General features: G+C 39.0%; 1 protein-coding gene, 1 long non-coding RNA gene and 1 pseudogene across 3 annotated transcripts in view; 1 reads left to right on the top strand and 2 right to left on the bottom strand.

Moving 5' to 3' along the window:
• The first annotated feature begins 3,543 nt into the window (after positions 1-3,543).
• Positions 3,544-5,060, top strand: LOC146478003 (uncharacterized). The gene is made up of 2 exons (XR_014865221.1): positions 3,544-4,279; positions 4,312-5,060. It is a non-coding gene; the product is annotated as an uncharacterized LOC146478003 (long non-coding RNA).
• Positions 5,061-5,137: 77 nt separating this feature from the next.
• LOC146478002 (uncharacterized) lies at positions 5,138-18,457 on the bottom strand (annotated as a pseudogene). The gene is made up of 5 exons (XR_014865217.1): positions 18,441-18,457; positions 14,517-14,589; positions 11,810-12,420; positions 10,533-10,859; positions 5,138-9,831 (listed from the first exon to the last, which is right to left on the bottom strand). The product of XR_014865217.1 is annotated as an uncharacterized LOC146478002 (transcript).
• Positions 18,458-20,868: 2,411 nt separating this feature from the next.
• LOC146478000 (uncharacterized) overlaps positions 20,869-24,519 on the bottom strand; it is an 8,924-nt gene continuing 5,273 nt past the window's right edge. The window contains exons 3-6 of the mRNA XM_085112703.1: positions 24,129-24,272; positions 23,471-23,595; positions 23,213-23,366; positions 20,869-21,805 (exon numbers count right to left, since the gene is read on the bottom strand). Of these exons, the coding sequence (XP_084968829.1) occupies positions 21,678-21,805; positions 23,213-23,366; positions 23,471-23,595; positions 24,129-24,272 (551 nt within the window). The 3' untranslated portion in view covers positions 20,869-21,677. The remainder of the gene's footprint in view (positions 21,806-23,212; positions 23,367-23,470; positions 23,596-24,128; positions 24,273-24,519) is intronic.

Below are 24,519 nucleotides of genomic sequence, written 5' to 3'. Positions count from 1 at the left end.
GTGTGGGAAGCACTAGGATGAGTTTCAACTGTAGTGGTCTTATTTGCTAACATTTGCTGAAATCTTAATGCTACTTTTTAAACATGGGCACTTTGTGGAGGGGTAGTTGGGAAGTTCAAAGGCTGTGTGCCTTGGGGCGAGATTACATATTCATTTGCCCACTCCATATGCATTTTTGCCTTTCTTGCTTAGCGATCATTGTATTTCCCAGATGTTTAAATGGGATAGAGCGAAGCAAATGTTAAATAATGCGAACAAAAAATGCACGGGGCAGCCTTGTCATAGACTATCACCTTACCCATCTCACTGAAGCCAAAAAAAGGAAAAGAGTTGGCAGACCAACAATTTCACGTTTTCTACAACATACGACCGTCAGTATACTGGCAGAGTGAAGAGTCATCTGTTGTGGTCATAAATCAAGGACACATCTTTAAAAATGTATGAAGACATCCCTAAAGCTCTATAAGGTTCAAGATGAACACTGGTAAAGGTTATTAAGGAAGTTATTGGCGAAGGAATGAGGGCTTACTTTTTCAAATCGAGAACCTGATAAGCTAGTCAAAAGAGAAATTCGCGCTGAGGTTAAAGCCGAATTGCAAAAAAAAAAAAAAGGAATCGACGAATAAAAAAATTCCATTTAAATATATGGTTTAAAAATTTTTAGAATAAAAATTTTTGTGGATGTAAGCAATGTAAAACAATTGTAATATCCTTAGAAAATACCGATTAATGGCCTTCAAAACTCTCACAAGGCAATATGAAGAAAAAGATGGTGTGAAAGGATGAAAGACGATTTAACAGTCTTCAATCATCATATAAAGTTAACAAATATAATTGCTGAACTAGCTCTTTAATTCCGAAACGATGTACGACGTTTCCAAGGATTTATTTTGTGAAGAATGCATTCTCAAACGTTTTAAATACAAGGAAATAGAACAAAATATGGAAATAACAAATTTTTTGTGTTCAAGTTGTGGAAACGGTAAACTACATGCAAAAATTGTTTGCGAAAACTGTGATTTGCCGATTGGAAGTTTTTTCCTTCCAAAAATTATCAAAAGAAGTGAAGATCGTTTCAAAGGACAAAACTATATGCTTTGGCGGGTCTTTCTAATACATCATAAAATATTTTAATTTTAAACGAGCCCAAACAACATACACCCAACATAACCACAGGCAAAGACAAACCGAGATGAGATAAATTTTATTGGTATCATACGAAGTGTCACTGAGATGTAGCGATGGTTTATCCTGTGCTGACAAATCTTCTTTTTTGGGTTCAAATTTGAGCAGCGGTGGTGAATTCTTCATTTCTTTTTTGTGATTTGGGTTTAAAGTTTGGTTGTTTGGCCGGTTTATTTTTTAATCTCCGCCGTCCATGAGGTGAAGAGTGCCCGTGTTCACATTGTTATTTAACCTTAACTTTCGATTCCGGGCCATGCCTACTTTAGCTGTTTGTTGTAGCCGATGATGCTTTCTGTGTTTATTATCATCCTCGCGGGCATGAACCATGCGCCGGGGCACACTGCCAAGTTCAAACGCACCAGTTCACCTAATCGACCACAAGCTGATAAGGTAAAAAATTCGCACAAACAAGCGAATAAATATTTAGCGTAAGCTTTGTTTTGATGAAAATGAAATCACGCTTTCATTTTACATTAGCTTTTAACGACTTTTAGTGAAAAATACGCACAGACCTAAATCTTTAATTTGCCGTTATATTTTACTGATATGTGTTTGTTCTCTGTCAAGATTGTGCTAAAATTAGAAATAAGCTTATACGCAAGAAGAACTTGTCAGTAGTTTGTGCCAACGATGCAGTGTTTCAAGACGTTTCTTTGACTGACTATTTTAGCTAAGAATCAAATTTTCTTAAATGAAGCAAACTGGGACAAGATTAGAAAATAAAATTCCAAGGGAAATAATGAACATGACCTAAAAGATGAGCTCAAAAGACTGCTCTGAAGTTAGCAGTATTTAGCTTAAGCTTAAATTAAACGGCGTGTCAACCGGCTGCCAAAAAACAATACCTTGCAAAACAGCAAACCAGCAAAATTTTGTCAACAAAATCACATGAATATACTCGCCTCTTCTGAGAGTAAACGGTCCTTTTATTCCATTGTTTTACAACGTTAAGTGACCGAAACGTTCCACTTCAAGAGGAAACATCCAACGTTTCGTCGCGCCGGATCGGAGGAAAAATTATTTCACTTCAAGATTTTGATGATGTTCCAGTCGATTTGTTTCTCCCACCTTTAGTCGTCTTGCTTTATCTCCCGCTGTCAGTCACAAAAATTGACTTTGAATTCTGTCAAATTTTTTTAAATTTTTTTTTTTGCTTTTTTTTTTTGTAAAACGAAGTTAGCGATGCAACTTCCGCCGACAAAAAAGCGTGTTGTAACACAGGGTTTAAGTGTCTCATTTCACATTGACATACACGGAGGAGCGTACGTATGGACGGTGGGACGGGAGTAACGTCATAACCAAACCAAAATTTGTCGCACTGATGGATTTACTAAAATTTCTTATCAATGGTGCTCCGCGCGCGCGCCTTTGGCCGCGGAGCTCCGCTAATGCAGAACTTATGCTTCTATATTTTTTTTCTAGTCTCCAAATCACTGCAAAAGATAAACAATTAATGAGTTTGAGCAGCTGTCTAAAAAATTTGTCCAAATGAACGGGAACAGAAAAAAATTAATTAAGGACTGAGAATAAGCGCTGCATTTATTTTGCTTCACGAAAACATGTATCGAAGGCAGCTTAATGAAATGTTGTTTTTTCGTTGTAGTTCACAACTCGATATCGCAGACTACGAAAACCAAAACACTAGGAAGTTTTGTGTTAGTCTAAGTAAAGAATAAGAACTTAGTGGGAGAAAGTGACTGGTACAAGCCTTCAAGAGCTCCATTTCAAAACAAAGCCCAAAGCGAAAGTCATGGGGAAAGGGGGGGGGGGGGGGTTTGTTAGTTTTGAAATTAATGTTTCAGGGCAAACCTTTTTTGACTTATCAAACACCACACCGTCTGGCTAGTTACCCCAGGGTGCTGCAGTGTGATTAGGTTTGTCACGTGACTTGTCGACGCCCAAACTCCCGACTAACCCAAAACTAACCCCAAGTCAAAGAACTGACCCAAACGCCAAAGCAGTGACCCTAATTCTGCAATCCCCAAAATTACCCTGGGTTGGAGTCAAGGTTAGCAATTGCTGTTTCTTGAAGGTGTCAAATATCCAGGTCATGTGGTTTGAATTGTCCCCTTAAACAGTTCAGAATCGACTATTCAGCTCACGACGTCAATCAATGACCAAAAATTTATGGAAAGTCATGGTTTCTCAATTTTCTTTTTTTTTTAACGAGGAGATACGCACATGTACGTTTGGAAACGCAACCTAGCTAGCACGTGATATATTTACACACGTGATCCCTTTCTCTAAGACGTTATTAAAGTTAAAAGTTAATCACAGTGAAAATTGAATATCTTGAAGTTACTTAAAGTAATTAGAAGCGTTCTGTTGCTCATTCAATACAACATGGCCAGGCGGCTCCACAGATCTTGTCGGTGACTTGGCTCACAACAGTTTCCATCACTTTCCATTACTTGTACTTTGAGAAATTCAATAACACCACTCTTTCATCACTGAATACTACAATAATGGTAAACAAGTTATGGTCACAATTTTATTTCAATACTCTTTACAAAAATACAGTCAGTGAATACAGTACCAAACTATTTTAATAGTTACACTTTAAATATCTATACTTGTAAATTAATGTCTCAAAATTCTTGTTTTCTTTTACATGTAAGCTAGACATGACTTGTAGCTATAACTACAAGCTATAAAACTTAAATCTATTGTCTCTTGTCTAACTTTTAAGAACTCATTTAATACAAAAAAAATGTAAATGCAATTCTATACAAAAAGATATATATGTTAATCATCTGCATGACGTAGTTCTCAGGAAAAGTTTCCCATTCAATGAAGTGACTAAAGCTATTTACGTTTAGCATGTAATATAGCTACTATTGAACATAGTGAAAATTATAAATGTGTAAATTATATAAACTCTACCTTTCCAGATATATTGTTTTACGCTTCAAATAACAGAAACAAGCGATTCCTAAAATACCTCGTTGGTTTCAAATGCAGGATCTGCATCTCAAGTATATAGCATATACAAAAAACAAAAACGCACTTCAAGAACAACAACTGCTAATGAAGAAGCTGTTTGTTTACATGCACAGAACTACAAATACGATTACAACGACTATAAATTCGACACGTGAACTAAATGGCGTAAACTATAATTTCAAGGTGTTGTTTCACATAAGAACACCACAGTTTTTGTTCCTGAAGTAAAAGAGTTAAGGAATACCAACGTAAGAAAAGCGAAAAAAAACTTCTAATTTATTAACTTCACTAAAACAATGTCTTTTCACAGAAACTCTTCTGATAGAACTTTTCTTGAATATTAAAATCTCTAAAGCATTACATTTGGTCAATCTACTTCCAACGACAAAAATATGTTATTTCTCCCTAAAACACCACAACTGTTCAGTTCGTTCACGAAAAGCGAGTATTCGAGATATCCAGTAGTTAGTGATTGTGAACAGTATCTGAGGGAAACGGTTAAATTCTGCTCGTGAAGCGGGAGTTTCGAGAAAGCTAGTGTAAGTGACAGCGGAAGTCTACTCTTTCTTGTTGTACGAATTTCAATCAGTAAGTGGAACGTATATTTTGAGTCTGGAAATTAAAAGTTGGGTAGACAGGCACAAAAAAGCCTACAAACAAATCCTAATCTTCTTTATAACTGTTTAGAATAGAGTTCAAGTCGTAAAAACAGTAGAGAAAAAAGCAACATAAAGAAATAGAACAGCATTTTTTAAGTTCACAAATGTTTCCAGCAGAAGCAAGTTTTCGCTACAACGTGAATTTTCTAAATATATAAAATAAGGACAATGACTGTTTCATATATTGGTTACTATATTTTAGGACTTGAATTTTATAGATTTTATTTTATTTTTTAATGAAGTCCAGGGAAGATTTACCAAACAATAGTTGAGGGGAAACCTTAGTTGCCCATGCGCGCGCGAAGTTCTTTAGATCAGTTTTGCCTTTGATTTAAATTTTTTATTGTACTCTTTAACTTTATAAATCAAATATTTATTTGAGCTTGGCTACACATTTTCTACTGACAATGACAACTATAAATTGTTGAAAAACGATCGCGTCAGTTACGCCCTTACCAACTGAAAGCGCGAAGCGACCTCTAGTTTTGAGAAACACATGGTTCAGTTGTAGTTGAAGCGAGTTCATGAATGAGTTTCTTTTCTGTTTTCAGCGTGTTTACCCCTTGACAAACGATAGTGCTAACGCTCGTCTCTTTATCTAACGCGATATGCTGGCTATGACCACACCCTCGGATAACCTCAGACGGTCACTAAATTACAGACTAGTTGCAGAAACCTACCTTATGGTGCGGCGAAAGTCAGTTGTCCTGGGCCGGCCAAACCTGACAAATGACATGCAATCTTATTGGAGTTGCATGGAATGACTTAATCGGACTCATTGTCAGAGCTGAGAAAGTCCTCAGATGTTAAACAAAAACGTTCATCCTCTTCAAAACTGCTCAGGCCAGTCATTTTGTAATTGTCAAGGTATGAGATTGGCTTGCATTGTGAGGCAATCTCCCCTGCCAATTCCAGAGTAGTATCAGCTACACCAGCTTTGCCTTTCATCGATTCCCTCAATAATTTCGACGGCATTGCACACTTCAGATTCCAGAGTCTTATTAGGTACACGTGGCCAGAGGATGTAAAACAAACAAGTCTTTGCCCCTCAGGTGACACGGCCATGCTGACAATATTTTCCTGTCCTTGTGCTATTCTCATGAAGCCGGCAGCTTTTGCCTCGATCAAATCCCACAGGAATACCATGCCATCAACTCCGTAAGAAATAAGATAACGATTGACTCTTAGAAACTTGCAGAACTCAATTCTGCCTATGTGGCCGCGAAGAATTTGTCTGGAGGAACAGACATCAGGAGCACAAAGGCAGAAGACAATAATTATGTTCGAGGTGCAGCAAACTAGCAGCTCGTTGTCTAACGAAACAGTGCAATAACTGAACTTAACAAAACACTTCTCGGCGATACCACTCCTTGCCAGTAAGCGGATGGGGCAATGATTGTACTCCCAGATCTCAATCTCGTACTCCCCACAAAAGATAAACTTTTTTTTATCAGATGAAAGGCAAAAGCAGTCAACAGTCAACAATGGTGATTTACATGTAAAAGATGACATGATTTTTTTCTCATCATCCCATTCATAGAAACGGGGCTCGTTCTTTCCGTCCTGGATACAAATGAGAAGAACGATATTGTCGGCTGAAAACCTCAAACACACAACGTCCGTGTCCAAAATGTCTCCTTTCAGTAAAGTACGGGGAATGCAAACTGAATGTGCAATACTGCACAGCTGTATCGTGTTGGCTTGACGCCAGGCAGCTCGTTTTCCTTCGGGGGACAACACAAAATTTTCAAGATGACTCCCCCGCGAAAGAGAACGTGACAGTGAAACCTCAGAAATGAATTTGAAAGAAAAGCCTTTCCCTTCCTCCATCCCATGATTCCACAAAGCAACTATTGAGTCGGACCTGACAGAGATTACAGTATAACTTGAGTAAAGGCTGATGCGATAGATTTCCCTACTACTTGGGGAAAGTTTGGAAAAAAGAGGGTCTTTTGTTTGGTTTTTCTTGAAAACAAAGTACCAAAGTTGCGCATTCCCTCCAGTACCCGCACCTGCTCCCGCAACAGCTCCCGTCTCAGGTCCCACACCTGGTCCTTAATCTGCTCCATCTCCGAATTCAAACGCAGCCCCAGCTCCCGCTCCAGCGTCCCTCGTAGCTCCCACTCCAGCGCCAGCTTCAGCCTCCGCTTTAACTTAAACTCCGTCTTCCACACCAGCTCCAGCTCTAGCCCGGGCTCCAGCTCTGGCCCCGGCTCCAGCTCCGGCTCCAGCTCCAGCTCCAGCTCCAGCTCCAGCCCAAGCTCCAGCTCCCCCTCCAGCTCCAGCTCCCCCTCCAACTCCCGCTCCCGCTCCAACTCCTGCTCCTGCTCCAGCGTCAGCATCAAAATTCTCTTCCACCACCCCTCACACTGTTCTAAATACCTCTCCAGGTTCCTCACCCGTTTCCGCTGCCTCTGAAGTTCCATCCTTCGCTTCCGCACCCACCCCTGTACCATGTCCCTCATCTGGTTCCATATGCACTCTAACTCCTCCTCTGATGTTAGCTCCAGCCCGTTGTTTAACTTGTTGTCCTGAAAGCAAATCTTCTTTGATAGCAACTCACATTCCAGTGCATAAACAGCATTAACTGTAGCAATGTTAGCAACTGAAACGGCCTTGTCTATACCAGAACACCACATTCTCTGTTTCAATTTGGTAAAAGCATACGGCAAAAGACAAACATAAGAAAAAGAGTTCAACTGACCACCTTGACAAAAGGCGTCCTCCAGAAGAGATCTCCCAGTCTCTAAATTCCACACTTGGTAAGAGAATATGCGGGGGTAGAGCTCACTAATAAATTGACGGACAGCAGACAAGGCTGATTCTTGGTTTAAGTCTGTTAATTTCCTTAATCTGCCACAGAAATAACAAGAGGGATCGTAAGGGACGGGTGTCGAACAAGTATAACGCCAAGTTTGATCCAATCCAAGAAACGTAAGCAAGCGTTTGGTTTGTCTTCCCAAGGGTGACACGATTGTAGCCGTCAGTTCTAATAACCGAGGAAAACAGCAAGTCAGTTTGTCAACTCCTTCCTGGACTATTTCCAGTAAAGCCCACAGGGAAAGGAAGTCTAATACGCAAAACATATTTTGACAAGTCTGTTGAAAGTCAAAGACCTTATCCCTCTTTACGACAATGTATTGTCCATCAGGAGTAAACAACCCCCATTTGTAAACAAGGGAATTTCCTGAGAACTGAGAAAAATCCTCGACACATCCTCGCTCAACAGAGAACCACTTGTCAAGTCGTCCAAAAAACAACCATTTCTTATCAGGCGAAAACTCTAAGGAGGTGATTTCTTCAATCGTATTTTGACTTATCTCAAAAGGACCGCCCACAGTTTTTAGCGTAGATGCATCAACAAGTAAGATTAAATTCTCCTTTACTAAAGCCGCTGTCGTCTTATCCAATGTTGTAGCAAAATACGTGAAGTCTGACAGGTCTTCAATGCTAGGAAAAGGACAGACAATCCACTCAAGCCAAGGACCTGACCCTTGAATCAAAACGTGTTCTCGAACAACACTGGATGAGTTTAGTAAACATGAGCGCAAAAGGTGGGAGCATTCTAACAGAACAGGAAAATTACTTTCGAAAGCCAAGGAAATTTCTTGCAGGATTTTTTGTTTGTGTGCATCCTTGAAAACGTAACAGTCGGCTACAACTTTCAAATTTTCAATAAGGTGGTAAATTTCAATTCTTCCTCTCTGGACCCTTTGCTGCAGGAAGTGATAACTTGTTAAACAACTGGAAACAAGTTTTAGCGAATCCTCGTCACCACGACGACACAAAAATCGAACAGCAACACGCGAAACATAGTCCTCCAACATCTGGTGAACAGTTGGCAATGGTTGCAATGGAGCGTTGCCAGCAACAGAGAGAATTTCGGTAAAGATTTTGCTAAGATACTCACCTGCAACAGTTTTGTCAATGAACAACTTTCCAGCTTTTCCCTTGTTTGTTAACCACGTTGGGATCAGATTGTGAAGGAAAGTTAAAGATCTATCTGAAGACCTCAATACCACAAATTGTGATACCACATCGATCACTTCTTGCTCATCTTGACTCGACTTCTCTCTTTCTAGAATGTAGCCAATAATTGCCACTGGAAGTGGGGAAGGAGCTGCAATGGCACAACCAAACAATTTCTTGAAGATATCCTTGCCTACTTTGTCATACAAACGTTTAAAATTTTTTCGGAAAAAATCATCAATATCTCCTGGAAAAAGGTCACTGAGTTGATCAATCTTATCTGAATGTGCTGGATCGTTAAGTACCTTGACAATGTAGAACGCATACAAGAACAAACCATTACACTTCTTTGTGATGTCTTTCACCGAGTAGGGAAGACGGGAGAAATCGACTCGCTTCTCCAAAAATCGCTGTATGTCCTGCTCATGGTGTTTATAAAAGCTACCCTGTTCACTATTTCCCGCGCAAATCCTGACACATGGGTTGTATTTCTCCAACCTGCTCTCTACCGTGTGTTCGGGTCGACTGGTGATAAAGAACACCAGCCACTTTGGAAGCCTCGGAAAACGCTCCTTTACAAGATCGAGAAAATCTTCCCTGGATTCATACTCTGTCTCGTCCAGAGCATCGACGATCACTAATTTTCGCTGTTGACAAGGGGTGCACTTACCTAACGGTTCTTCTAACAGTTTTGTAAATAATTCCTGAACTCCTAATTTGGAATTGGCTAGCATCATTCTTACACCATCTTCCCCTCCCACTAAATTATTGTACTTACAATTACAATAACAGAGTTGACAAGCTATAGTCCCAAGAAGATGCCTGGGATCATTTCTTGTGCCATCGTTGTGGCGGCAAAAGTAGGCAGCGCCCAAATGTTCATCTTTCCTCATTCGCTGTGCCAGGGCTCCTGCCATCACACTTTTGCCGACACCTGCATCACCCAGAAGAACATAAGCTCTAGAGTCACCAGGATTGCTGAGCCAGATGTTAAAATCATCAAACAGCCACTTTCTTGTGTCTGGATCATGGCGCTGGGCAAAGAAGGCAATGTCTCCATTACAATCGGAAATTTCTGCAACAATAAGAAGACATGTTAATTCAAAAAATCAAACCACTTTCCCCTAAACAATTTTATGATGAAACAACGCAACACTACTTCCTGCCATACTTGTAACAATCTACAGCCTTATCAAGAGAGGATCATTAACCCTACTTTCCCATATCAAAGAATTGCGCACACTAAAAGTGGAACAGTACAGTCCCTTGGGATCACGTTTGGGACCAAACCGGAGATTGAATAAACACCAGGTTCAAATAAATTCCAGGTACCAAAACCCAGTCTCCCCGAAAAACTGATTGCTATAAACTTCGGGCCCTTAATAAACACCAAGTTCAAATGAATGCTGTTTTACAAGTTTTCAAGTGAGAGACACCCAAGTCGTTCAATCAAGAAAGTATTACCACTCGCTGACAGTGATTGGATAGTCTATACTGTTTGTTGGAAACTACACCGGTATAGAGAAGCAACTTTGCCTTCAAAACCAAGACAAACACTCGTTGTGTGCTCTACTCCTGGGTTTAAACACGATCCCATTTGTTAAACAACCCAAACGTTAAGGTAAAAGTGAATAGCGACCAATCACGTGTTGCTCTGTTTCCATTGGGAATTTCCCGTAACATAAACTGCAGCAATAGATGCCAATAGGTATATGCTAGTTACTTCACACTTCTTGCTGTCCCACATCAGAAATTTAACATCTATTATCTTATTACCGCAACTGATCAGGGGAATGGCAGAGCTTATCCTATCTTCCACGTCTGCAAAACGTTGTTGTACGTCTGACTTGAGGCATTCGACACTTTCTGTCAAAGCACTGTGCTCATTTTGTAGATGTTTTATGCACTGCTCGGTACTTGAAACTCGTTTCTCCAATTGGTGCAGATCTGCCTTAACATCTTGCAGTGCCTTCTTCATCACTTTCCTGTCGTCCTCCAATTCAAACGCCATCTTTTCTAAATCAATCTTCAGTGCATTAACATGTTGTTGTACCAGCTGTAACAAAGCAGGGTCCACAGCAGCGTTCATACACAGCAAGGTACCTACGTGTAAAAAAACCAACAGTAACACCAACAAGGATTTACTTGAAACAGTATCAGCATTTATACTAATAAATAAAGTATAATTATTAACAATTTCAGGCTGGCTCTTAATGTTTCGTTGCCCAGAAACGAGTTAAACACTAACGTACCCACGTCTGTGTCCAGCTTACATGTACTTTAGAGTTATTATAATTCAATAATTCTTGTACGTAACGCAATTCTGTAGTTCATTTGCCCATAGTGTTCAGCAACCAAAAGTGATTGCTGATAGCACTGTCTCCACCTCATGTCTCAGGGACACGAGGTGGGGACAATTATCCCAGGGACATGAGGCGGGACATGCCCCAGGAACATGAGGCAGGGACACAAGGGGCAGAGACATGTCCCAAGGACATGAGGCAGTCTCATGTCCCAGGGACATGAGGCAGGGACATGCCCCAGGGACACCTTATATTCCTGGGCAAGTCCCCAACTTATATTCCTGGGAATGTCCCCACCTCATGTCCCTGGAACATGTCCCCGCCTTATGTCCTTGGGAGATGTCCCTGCCTCATGTTCCCTAGTGCATGTGCATCCCAAGCTTAGTTTTGTGGATAACTCTGTCAGGGCCATTATGCAACTCCCGGGTGGCTGGCAATAATGTATTCCACCCTTTGTAAATGAAGTTGTAATTGTTAATAAATTAGTTTGTTTTTATTTTCTCTTAATAAAGTAAAAAGAGGAAGTGACTACCCATAAGTTACCACACTTAATAATAAAGTAAACAGATACTTTGAAAAAAATTAACCAACTTAATTTGGATGTGAAGGAAATATAATATTTATTCAAATATTTTCAATTGCAATTATTATTGAATATATAAAAAGATGCTTAAATCAATAAGATATTTAACAGATCTAAAAAGACACATTCATATAATTTAGTGAATACATTATTTAAGAGTTAGTTACCTTTTGTCTCCCAGTCATTCAAATCTGCTATAACTGTTGCTTCATCAGCAGCTGGAAGACCAAGAGCTCTCACAAGCTGTTCCATTACATCAAAGCTCTGTCTAAACTACACAGGATCCCAATCACTGAAAGCACAGTGTGCCCAAGCATTTCTAGCTTGCCGAACATCAACTGCAGTGTTCTGTACAGCAGCAGAGAAAACTGGAACTTTACCAAGCAAGGTAAGTACAGCAGATGCATCACAGTGTTCATCAAATGCATTAAACTTGGCCATAAAGTTTTCAACATAAAGCTTGGCAAAGTCTACATGTGATGTCACTCGGCAGTCAAATGCAGAGTAATTGTACTTTCCATGCACCTTTGGTAATGCATCATTGCCATTGATGTTCTCGTACTTCAAAAATGTTGGCCTTGGTGGCAGGTTTGGCCAATGTGTGAGTCGTCCAGGTGTGCTCTGAGTATCAATGCTATGGCTGGTTTTGACTTTACCATATTCCTGTCTGATTTCTCCTTCCACAAAGGAGCGGATTTGGTCGACTACAACCTTATTCAGCACAATGCCAAAAACCACCCATCGCCTCACATCATCACTTACACCAAGCAATGGAGACCTTAAAAGTAAAAAGTTCCATTTACATTGTTGTGACACAGTATAAAGCGTACAAATGCATTTTTGTAAAACAAGTTCATAGGGCAGACGGTGTTCCTTTGAACTGATGGGCAAAATGACTTATTTACACAGTATATAAATAAGCAAAATACTATATTAATTAATATTAATTTGATATTATTATGTAAAGACCAAAGGAATACCAGGTAAGCTTCGCACAAAAACATGATATCTTCACGTATAAAAATAATATGTTATCTTCACTCGTGAAAAGATCGCAATTGCTATGGTTAGATAAAAAAATTGCCCCTTATAATTTTCCAATGATTTGGTACGTGTACACTGTATTTCATTGGTGTTTATATAATTAGACACAAACATGGCCGTTTGGAGATAAGAAATTTCTTTTCTCATGTTGAAATATTTTTTAACACTTGAAGAGAAATTTCGTATCTCCACGCGGTCATGTGATACCCTCTATATAGTCAATGTCTAATAAAATATATATATACCCTATTATAATTATTATGCCATTTCATGCTGTTATTAAATTATTATTATTATTATTATTATTATTACTATTATTATTATTATTATTATTACATAAAGTTCTATTATTACATATTATTATTACTATTATCATTAGTAAAAAGCCCATAAAATGATAAAAATTTGCCTCATTTTACATATGTAGGCAGTTTTTTCACCTGAAAGAGAGGGTTGAGGAGGCCACTCCCAAATATAACTTCTTTAACCCTTTAACCCCCAAGATTGCCAATAAGCACTTAATTCGCCCAATCCATAACTCTTTCAATATTTGACAGTTTTCTATGAATTGTTGACACGGAGATGGTCTTGTGAAGATCTTCTCATTAAAAGGATAAAAACTGAAACCCCTCCCATGCCATATGCGATATGGTTCACCACCCCCATAACTTTTCAACTATTTTCCCCTAGAAGCTGTGGGTCTAATTAGACATCTCTCGAAGTCTCGAAACTTCACTCTTCTCAACAACATTTTGCTCAAATAGATGTACTCGCACGGCTCTTCAAACGGTAGCAAAAATTTTCATTTCCACTGAGACAATACAATTGCGGTCACGGTGGTTCGATCCCAGTAATTCCGCAGCGTTTATTTGTGCTGATAATTTTGCCCACCTCTGCTGCTTCTTCTTTGATCCAGCAGCTTTAATTTAGTGGATGAGCTTGGTTGGCTTTAGACCCCGATTAGTTTTTCCCATAATGATTACAGCTAGATTTATACAAAACCGACAAAATGGTGAGTCGATTACTCTGGAACGCAAGTTTGTGCAAAACTGAGAGAAAATTTTCACAGGAGACGTGACCGGAAGAAAAAGTGGCTTGCAAAACGATTGGTTTATTTTCCTAAAAGGCATTAGGAGGCAATACTTGTTTGTGAAGCAAGAATTTTTTACTTTAATTTTCGCTTGGATGGCCGATACTTTCAAGAGCTACAACTCAACAACAATTTGGTTGAATTCAGTCAGTAATCAGCCAGATTCTGGAAAATTTTATAATCAATCCTGTGTTGGGAATACAATCATTCTAAAAATTCTTTCCTTGAAAGCCTTTTCTGTGCAAACCACTCCACATGTTTTTCTCGCAGTTTTGAAAATGTTCTATTAACTTCTAAATGCAATCAAACTAAGGAAAACCCCAAAACGTTTTTTAAGCCTTTGGGATTAATCTGAACTCGAGAAATAAAAAACTTCCAAAATATAAAAATTGCATTGAGTTGGAACTCTTGAACGAAGGCACAGGCCTTCAGATCTGGGCTTTTATTTTCTTGGAAAAGCAATGAAATATTTGAATAGCCAGTTGAGTTCTATCAATACTGCAGGGTTTTGGGTAGCTGTGATGTAACCGAGAGGTGCTACATCTATTAAACTGGAGCCACCTTCAGAGGTACACTGTAAATGGTATCATTACAGTATTTTAAATGCACAGTCAAGTTACTTAATAAAGGTGCAACGCTTCTTATATTTATTCATGGTATAAAAGTTTAACTAACAAAGAAATTCTTCTTAGAAAAACTATACTGCCTATTAGAGAATAAGAATAAAAGCTGTGTTTTACCCTCCTACTGCTGCTGTAGCCATCTTGATTCCTCACATCATCATCATCACCATCATCATCATCATCACATTGCCTAAAATGGAGTACATCCTTAATCAGTTTATGAAATAAAACTTAAAAGTGATGTAAACCCTGAAAATATGACTGATTGAAACAGACTGCTCTCAATGTCACAGAACTCTTTATAGGAATCAGTGTTTCAGTATCCTCAACATTAACTTTAATCTGCAGGACACTCAAATCACTCGCATCAACAGAACCAGGATGGGATCAATGGATTGGACCACCGGATTGCATTGGATCACCACATCAAATTGTCAGACTTGATGTGATCCATCATTCAAATAACAACAACAAAATAAATTAAATAAATAAATATAAAATCAAGGCGTGTTTCTTTTTACGGCTTTTTACGGTTTGCTTGCGGTCATTCTTCCATTTCCAGATTTAATATTTTCTTTAGTCCCGCCCAATTGATTGAACTACTCTTGTGGTTAGATAAACCACTGCTAAACACTATGACTTGGTTCTGGAAACATCATGGGTAATTCTTTGTTCTTTTTTATGTATCCATAGCACAGGGTCCCAAAGGGGGGGTCCCTGGAGCCCTGGAGCCCTGAGATTTCTGCTGTGGAGCCCGGAGCCCCATCATTTTACTGACTGGAGCCCTGATCCTTTTTGGGGTGTGGAGCCCGGAGCAAAAAGACATTTTGCGCGGAGCCCGGAGCCCGGAGAGCCCAGCATTTTCAAGTTTGATCATTCAAGTTTCCAGATCGCATTGATTCTTGATTACTGCCTTTTTTTGTGCGTGTTAACGGGCATAAAGAAACAGATACTGGACGGTACATAATACAAGTATACGCGGTTATCTCAGTTTACAATGACATGCAACAACTGATTTGCGAATTTAATGAAAACTTTGTTATAATTGTAGTGAGCGCGATAAAAACAACTTTATAGTAACCAGACGTTCCTTATTGGCAGTTTGCTCGCAGGTATCAGTTACAACAAATTAAAAAAAAAAACTTGACAGATGATTTTGAAGATACAAATAATAATTGATAAAGATTAATAGATTTCAATGCTTACCCAGTCCTTAATAGATTATATTGTTTACTGTTCATCTGATTCATGACCCTTTCCATCCTGACTTTCGGGTCTTCACCCAGCAGGGTGCATAGACGAAATGTCCGTACTCTCTATTTGTTAACGTTTATTTAGAGACTTAAATGGTTTAACCTAACACCAAATCCGCCTCGAATCCCAGTGTTTTATACCCTCACAAAAATTCACAAACCGACATTAGTTGGAAGACCTATCATATCTGGGTGTGATGGTCCAACAGAACGTCTATCATCAGCCGTAGCCAAACTACTTCAGCCGATAGCATAAATACAGGACTCGTAAGATACGACACATTTCATAAGGTTTATTGAAAGCACTAGGGTGCCTAGAAACGCTTTTCTAGTGTCAATGGATGTCACTAGCCTTTACACTAGTATCCCACAGGAGGAAGGAATCACTATAGTATGCAACGCATACGAGAACTTTCATGCCAATAACCCTCCTATAGCTACAAATTTCCTGAGAGAAATGCTCAGCCTTATACTGAAGGAGAACTCCTTCCAATTTAACGGGATAGACTATTTCCAAACACACGGAACTGTCATGGGCACTAAAATGGCAGTAGCCTTTTCCAACATGTTTATGGCATCTATAGAAAAGGAGATCTTAAGGCAGAGCGTTAACAAACCACTAACGTGGAAAAGGTTCATTGACGATGTATTTCGCTTCTGGGATACAATACAAACAAAGAAGAAATAGAACATTTCATTGAGCAAGCAAATTCGTACCACCCTACCATAAAGTTTACCGCTGAAGTCTCACAATTAGAAACAACATTCTTGGATACAACAGTCTATAAGGGAGAGAGATTCGAGAAAGAATCGATTCTCGACATGCGCACACATTACAAACCTACTGATTAGAAACATTTCAGTACACAAACTACAAACTACCACCCAGCAGACGTCAAAAAAGGTTTTGTTAAAGGAGAAGCCCTTAGGCTTCTAAGGACAAACTCTTCTAAGGTAGTGTTTGAGGAAAACATTAAAAAATTTAAAACACGCCTGGCATCGAGAGGTTATCCTAGTAACCTGATGAACAAAATCCTCTCTGAAGTTAATTTCGCAGAAAGAAAGAACGCTCTTACACACAGAAAGCGCACTAAAGAAAATCTGATTCTACCCTTCGTGACACAATTTCGACCATCACTGCCACGTTTGAAAAATATTCTAATGGATAAATAGCATTTAATACAAAACCAGCCGCTACTAAGAGAGATATACAAGGAATCTCCCTTGATGTCTTATAGAAAAGGGAAGTCGCTTAAAGACATGCTTGTTAAAGCAAAACTAGAAAGGCTTTTATCAACACAATGGGCACACAGCGGAGTTGTCAAACCCATTTAAACAAGTTTAATATTTAATCCACTTTTAAATAATAGGAGATAATATAACTGGCTGCTTGGGTTTAAAAAATTGATCGGAATAGCTGACTTTTTTATTTGCGTATTTGATTTAGCGCGAAAAATAGAATTTTTACATATCAAGATTGTAGACCAGAGTGGAGCCCGGAGCCCTAAAGCGTGTAATGTGGAGCCCTAGAGCCCTGAAATTTTTGCCTTGGAGCCCTGGAGCCCTGCATTTTCAAGGCCGGAGCCCTGGAGCCCTAAACCCCTTGGGGACCCTGATAGCAATTTCCCATGTAAAGTAAAATTTTCACTGTGGGAATAGAGGTCACACACAAAAGACAGACTTCTGGTGGGTAAGGTCTTACTTTCCTGTGGGCAAAAGGTCTAGTGTAAGTCCGCAACTAATGTCTTTTAATCACTGTAGCATGTTATCATATAGAACTCTGCAGCGATCAAGTAATCGAAGGCTTAAGCTTGCTCTTAATCATCATAGCTGTATTTTTGACATAATTCACTCTGTTCTGATCTTTAACTGTGAGGTTTGTAACTTGTGGTTGCTGGGAAAGGCTTGATGAACCGCGATATACTCTTAATTTAGACAATGTTGTGCTTCTTGCGAGAATGGCAAGTAAAGTATATTCTATCTACCACGCACATCTTGGGATATAGAAAAATGGCATGTATATTGGAAATTTTGGCGTGTACACAAAACGTGCGCGAACAATACTTGTGCATAAACATGCCATGCTCTGCAATCCAATTCCACATTATTATACAAACAGGCGTATTTTAAATACATAGCACAATATATACACCATTTATAACCAAACTTGACATGCAATTTGATTTCACTGAGGACAGCTTTGCCATATTATAGCTTTGACAGCTTTGTGGCAGCTAGGCTTTTCCAACTCATTTTGCAACCTCTGCCATTCCCACATCGCGCTCTCTTTTGGCCAAATTATATGAAAATCCATCAAATCTGTCAATATAAAGTGCATGATTTTAGCTCGTAAAATTTTGCAAGTAACGTAACACATGCCTCCGCATGGGATTCTATCACCTAGTAATGCTGCGAGCCAGTGAATCAACAACACTCCATGGAATCAACAACACTAGAACATAATTAACTCGCGGTAAATTCATGCAGTCGTGCATGTGAGCAATTCTGAAGTCTGCAGTTTGGTGCACAACTTGTGAATGAAATCACAGCCATCCAATGCATCATTATAATCAACTTACATGAAAAACAATTCCAAAATTAACTTGATTGTTTAACTCTTGACAATCTGACGCTCACGAAACCCCGGCACGTACTCTAAGCCAAGTACGAAACTCTAAGTCCCGATTGTACTTTGCATAGTTTCGCCTTTGGTCGCAGTCCTGTTTGTTGATTCAGTTGATTCAAGCACAAAGCACGAAGTTAAGGTAGATACCAGCGCATCACTTACCTTCATTTAGGATGTGCCAAGTAACTGGTGCTTTAGAAGTGCTTTCAAGGAGAGAAAAAATCCTTTAAAATATCTTTTAAAGCTCACTTCAGAGAATACTTTCTTCTCAGCACTTTCGAAACTAGGGGCTTCCCCACTTCCGGGATCAGCCTCGATCCCAATCGCGAAACTTGGGGCGAGTGGGGTGGGGCGGGGGGTGTGGGGTCGAGAAAAAGCGAGAGTTAAAAAGCGAGATGGGGGAAAGTTAAGTATTTTTTTAAAGAAATTTTATAGCAAATTTAACCTGCGATCAGGGTCTACAGTAGCCTCCCACGCAGTCGTTTTTAGGGTACTCGAATTACCTCCTGGGGAGGAGGTGATACGAGTCCCCTAAAAACGACTGCGTAGGAGGCTAGGTCTACAGCGTATTTTCGTTTTGCTTGGTAAACCATTCCCGTTCTGAGCCATAAGGGAGCTTAAGCAACGACGACGGCAACGGCAACGAAAACGTCACCTGAAAATATATCTTTAGTTGATTTGTGCTACTTCGCGATTATTTCAGCTCGCTTAAATTTTAGAAAAATAGCGAACTATCCAGGAACCAAATTGGTAGGAGTGGCGTACAAATTAAGAAAGAAAATGAAAAAAACACCGTCGTGCGTTCACATTCTCCACTTAACCTTAAATGTGGTCATTTCACGTCGTTGTTTTGCAGAGGACGGCAAAGAAATGTACCAAAATGTAAAATGCACGTGCAGAGCGATTGTTTTTGCTCATTAAGCCTATTGTTTTGCGGCGTTGTCGTTGCCGTCGCCGTCGTCGTTGCTTAAGCTGCGCGGGAAACGGGAGCGCTCGCGAAAATTAGGTCTCATTGCAGGTTACTGATAATAATACCGTAGAAACCAGCTAGCTCGAACAAAATCTGATTTTTCCTGGATTTAGCCACATTTTTTTTCAGCTATTTACTATCGCCTAACTTGAGCTCCATTAACTCTAACCCTCCTTTAACTCGAACAAATTTTACTTTTCCTCAGCTCCACTGGCAATAACTCAAACTCTATTTTGATAATGTCGATTAGTAATCCTCAAAATGCATAGGCGATTGACGTGTCGAATTCTGTAATCTTTATTAATAACGTGATCGTAGTGCATGAAAACCACCTTTTAAAAAATCTCAACCTTGGCTAAGATCTTCAAATTGCTTTTTAAATTTTGGTTAAAATCCTCAAACTAACTCTTATATTCCAGTATCAAAAGTATTCATGTCCAATACTCACTACTTGTTCAAGTCGTGAAAGTGAAGACTTGCACCAGTCGTAGGACTGGTGCAAGTGGTTAGTGAGTGACATCTCACCGCAAAGAGGCCAATGTCGATTCATACAATTAAAGTGGTAAGACTGCATATTCACTAACGAAGGCTCCAGGAAGCAGGTTAGTCAACCGGGCGTACGAGTCAAAACGACACGTGAAAGTCGTGACACTGCATCAGGGTTGTAGTCATATTTTACTAGAACCCTTATGACCCAACTAAAAGCTGCCCATGGGTCTCCGAAGATGGTAACAGCCATGAGGTAAACGGCCCGTAAGACCCCTACTCCATGTTGGCCGCGTTCATCTTTGTTTTTTGATGAATTTAGCTTCTTTTGTATAGCGAGCTTACGGAATTGTACTTAATATATTGAATTTGATACTGCTTTTTTAACCATATTTTTAACCATCGGCTGACTGCTTAGTCTCCCTCGCTGCCGTTTTTAGTGTCGTCACGCAACGTTAGTGGGGAGGAGCGTTGCGTGACGACACTAAAAACGGCTGCGAGGGAGACTACTGACTGCTCCTCCATCACACCAGCAACGGCAGGGAGCAGGAAGGAAGTGTGATACTTGGTGCAAGTATCACACGTCCTAGGACTGCATGAGCAAGTCTAAATAATGGTGACTTGTACGCAATAAAAATGTTCCCATTTTAAACTTTGATCGAGACTGAAGATATGTCAATAATGTAGAGCTAAAACTTGCATTTTAGAGCTTCTAGATTTCAAACAGATCCCCCGCCCCACCCCGTACAAGCTAGCGTCTTCGGTGCTCCCAACTCTTTTCTCGCCTCTTCTTTATGGGACATCTGACACCAAGAAAAGGAAACTGGGTGGAGAAAGAAATTAAAATGAAAATAATTAAGCAACAAAACAACTCAAAAGGTTTATACAATTTGATTATATATTTGAAAGCAATGCCATTTGTTGTCAGTTTTCGCTCAGCTTCCGGCCTTGTATCTGCACTACGCACTTTTTATTTTTTTTTTATATATAAGAACCTTTTTTAAAAGAACGTTGAGGCTGAGATTAACCAAAATTTAGGAACCTACTAAGAACATTACCCAGGCTGAGAATCAGTTAAGAACATTTTTATTCCAACCAAATAATTTTTTAAATGAACAGTTATAAATACGGATAAAATAATTCATGAAAAAATTCAGGCTATATTGTCCAATTAACCCAAATAATAGGTGTCTTGGTCACGTCCGCATAGATTTATTGAAATACTATAAAAGATAACTTAAGAACATCTAAAGAACTTTTCAGGCTCAAATTGCCAACAATAATAACAACGTTCAGCCTCAGCCTCAAAATTGGACGTTCTTATATAAGATATGTGCTATTCAGGGGCCACGTAATTAGAGAGACACCTTATAAAACGTCGTCAAAATGAGCCAAACTGATAGCAAGACTGGCAATGAAGCAAAAATGGACAATTTTTTTATAGCGAAAATATCCAATAGCGCGACTAATATTGTTCAGAGCCGGCGAAATATGCAAGAAATTTGTATTGGTTCCTAAAACTTAATTTAAACTGAAACTAACTTGCATGCATGACATGAGTGGCTATATACATCCTCTCTTGAAAACAGTAATATACAGAAACAGAAACAATACATATACAGTAAAAGTCCAAAAAAGTGTCTAAAAGATATTAATATCAGCGTTATCTACTGACAGTTCAGGCCATCTGTGGACAGTTTTATCTTTTTCTGCTACTTACGCTTTCCCAACCTCGTTCACAGAGCTCGCAATCTTCTTATCCATTGGAACGGGAGGGGAACGCAAGCTCTGGAAACAAGATTAACGCTTGGATTAATGAACGCTTCCTTGCTTTACGGCGTGCATCTTGTTGGTGGGCTGCAGCTAATCATGAACTACTGCTACGAATTTATGTCAAGTGTTCACACATTTGCTTTGTTGTAATATAAACTCGAGTTCCATGTTCAGTGACCCTGGCAATATTTATATCGTGCATCCACAGTAGGTTTGGAACTTGCCGCAGTCGTGAATCTTTGTTTGTACAAAGTGATGACGTGTCTCTTGAATACGAAGGACAAGCAGATGAGCACACCTGGTTGAAAGAGAAAAACTGTTAAATTAAGTTTTAGTTTAAGTCCACATAGATATTTGTCGTAACTGATAGTGTCTCTCCACAGACGGAACACTGACTGTCACGTCACGTGATCAATTAAACCAATCAGACTCGGAGAAAATTTAGCGGTGAGCTATAACATCTCATATCCAACGAGCGCTGGTGGAAAAATCCACCACAGGATATTGCAATTTTAAGCGATCTAATTTGTTCGTAGTTTCCTAGCTAGCATACTCAAGTTTCAAGTTTCAAGTTTCTTTATTTCCACATACCAATTTACAACATTAATGCAAGGAACAGGGATTATAAAAATGTGGAGGTGTATAAACAAACACCCATGGTGTTACACTTACTCCTGCACTTGAGGAGTGCCGAATGGTCTCGCTGAACGTCAGCAATGCAAAGTGTATGAATCTCGTTTGTCTGAGTTCGTCTTCTATTCATAAGTGCATGCGTTAGGCTGTAGTTTATAAATACCTATTCTTGGATTTTCAAACTCTTGGCTCTGCGTGTCAGAAAATCTCTGATTTACCCTTCGCCACGTCTTACTTGTAAAGCCAGCCTCGTTTTAATAAAGAAATAAAATTATGAAAATGGCATTTCCTTCCAATGTGTTCCCGGTCTTAATTTTACTTCAGGTAATTGTTTTTTTATGTCCAGTACTTTCTGTGTATCATTGTAACATATATGTCATATATGACTGATGGCAACTGAGCTCTTAGAAACCTTGGCACTGCTCGGTTCGTTGGCTTTAAGTTAGTCCTGTGGGTGGGGGTGCCGGGTTCTCCCTAAAACTGGTCTATAAGGAGAGTCCCTCCCAGATGGAATGCTTTGTTTACCCTGGCCATAGTTCTGAGTAGAACTAACTATGCCCTGGCACTACAAGAAAACATAATAAAGTTTTACTGAATATCTTCATGTATTTAAAGGATCGCAAATTTTGTCTTTGAAAGTGAAGAGAAAGCCGGTCGGAATATAATCAAAGAAAGGTTTTTAAAATTGAATTGAGTAGCATCTACTAGCAGAAATTAATACTTATTAAATTAATTAGATTGGATCATTACAGATAGTGTTTTTCATTATTGTAGAAGATATTGTTCTGTCTTTGGTTTACCTTCAAGGTTTTCGAGTAGTGTACAATTCTTTGTTTTATGTGCGCGGGAGAGGCACCTTTGTGATTTAAGTTTTTTTTAAAAGTGAAACGGAGAAGGGTTGAACTTCCGAGCGAAGCATCCTCGTACGAAACTTTATCGAGTACCCCATGTATCCCCGGGGTTGTTAACATACAAGGAGATTGCTTGAAACAGTTGTTAAACATACACGAATTCGATAGTGCGTAATGAGTTTAAATGAGAAACAACTGATATATTTTAATTCTAAACTAACCTTGAAAACTGTTGAGTATGACAAATGGGTATTCCAAATAAGGGGTTGAGTAGAAAGCCAGTACAAGTCCCAGTATCCACGTGATCCCCATGATAGCTGTCAGTTTCAGCACGATGATTGGCAGGTTTCTCTGTTTTGAAGCCGCCATATTGCCCTGGCAAAAGTTAGTTACATGAGGAAGCAAATTATTTTTTTGTAAATGTGCTTTAAAATTTTAAATCATATTAAAATACGTTAATATGCCAACTCTGTTCAAACCTGCTGTTTAATTGCAATCGCCGTGCGAATCAAAGCAACAATGTTGAAAAGAACCAGCATCGTGACGGGAATAGTAATGGCGAACATGCGAGCGGGAATGGACAGCTGACAACCATGCTCAGTACCTACAACAATAAATGCAGCTACTGGTAAAATATTAAACTTCAAGAAGCTGCAAGGCGAAAATAAAACTAGACTACTTTAGAACCATAAGAAAGTACCGGTATTTTCGCTTAATTTCAGTGCCCAAAGATTAGGATTTCATTCTTAATCTCAAAGGCTAGAACAGCGCTGTGACTCCTGACCGTGAACACAATATGCTGCTCTATAATAGCCTTCATTTAAACTGTCACACTTTCTGATTTCATCCACAGTCACAAAGGCTGTGAAATCACATTCTTCATTCAGCACAGGAATTACTGATTTAGTGTTCATGTAAATGTCGACATTTTATAGGACTTCATTAACAAATTAGTAAGTAGGAACCACCTTTTACGTCATAATAAAATAAACATCATAAAAAATTATACGAATGTACTGCTTTTTCTGCTCATTACAATGTACTTTGATTTGATTGGCCGGACAATAGGACTTTATCCAGATTCAATAATGAAAATCACTTTGCGTATTATAACAAAAATCACTCCGGTGTACTCACCGTAACGAGCATTTCCCGTTTTCGTCAATTGCAAAGCCACGCAACTTCCAACAATAACACAGGGGGCTCCCCAGGAGAAGACGCAATAACGAATATAAGCTTTCTTGCGCTCTGCGGTCACCAAAATGTTTCTTGTGTCCACATCTTTACGAGCAAACAAAGTAAAATTAGAAACACTGATTAGCTAACAAAAGAGGACGCAATTTTTAATTTCCACTGTTTGAAAGTATATAATAATAATAATAATAATAATAATAATAATAATAATAATAATAATAATAATAATAATAATAATTTTTTTAAAAAAAAAATAATAATAAATACAAAAAACTCTTTATTTACATATTTCAAGAAAATTGCTTATTTACAAGATAAGAGTATAAAAAAGAAC

Source organism: Pavona decussata, unplaced genomic scaffold (genome assembly GCF_977016875.1).
Source record: "Pavona decussata unplaced genomic scaffold, jaPavDecu1.1 SCAFFOLD_67, whole genome shotgun sequence".
NCBI lineage: Eukaryota > Metazoa > Cnidaria > Anthozoa > Scleractinia > Agariciidae > Pavona > Pavona decussata.
The sequence above is the reverse complement of the archived record's forward strand: the minus strand, read 5'-3'. Positions and strand labels throughout refer to the sequence as shown.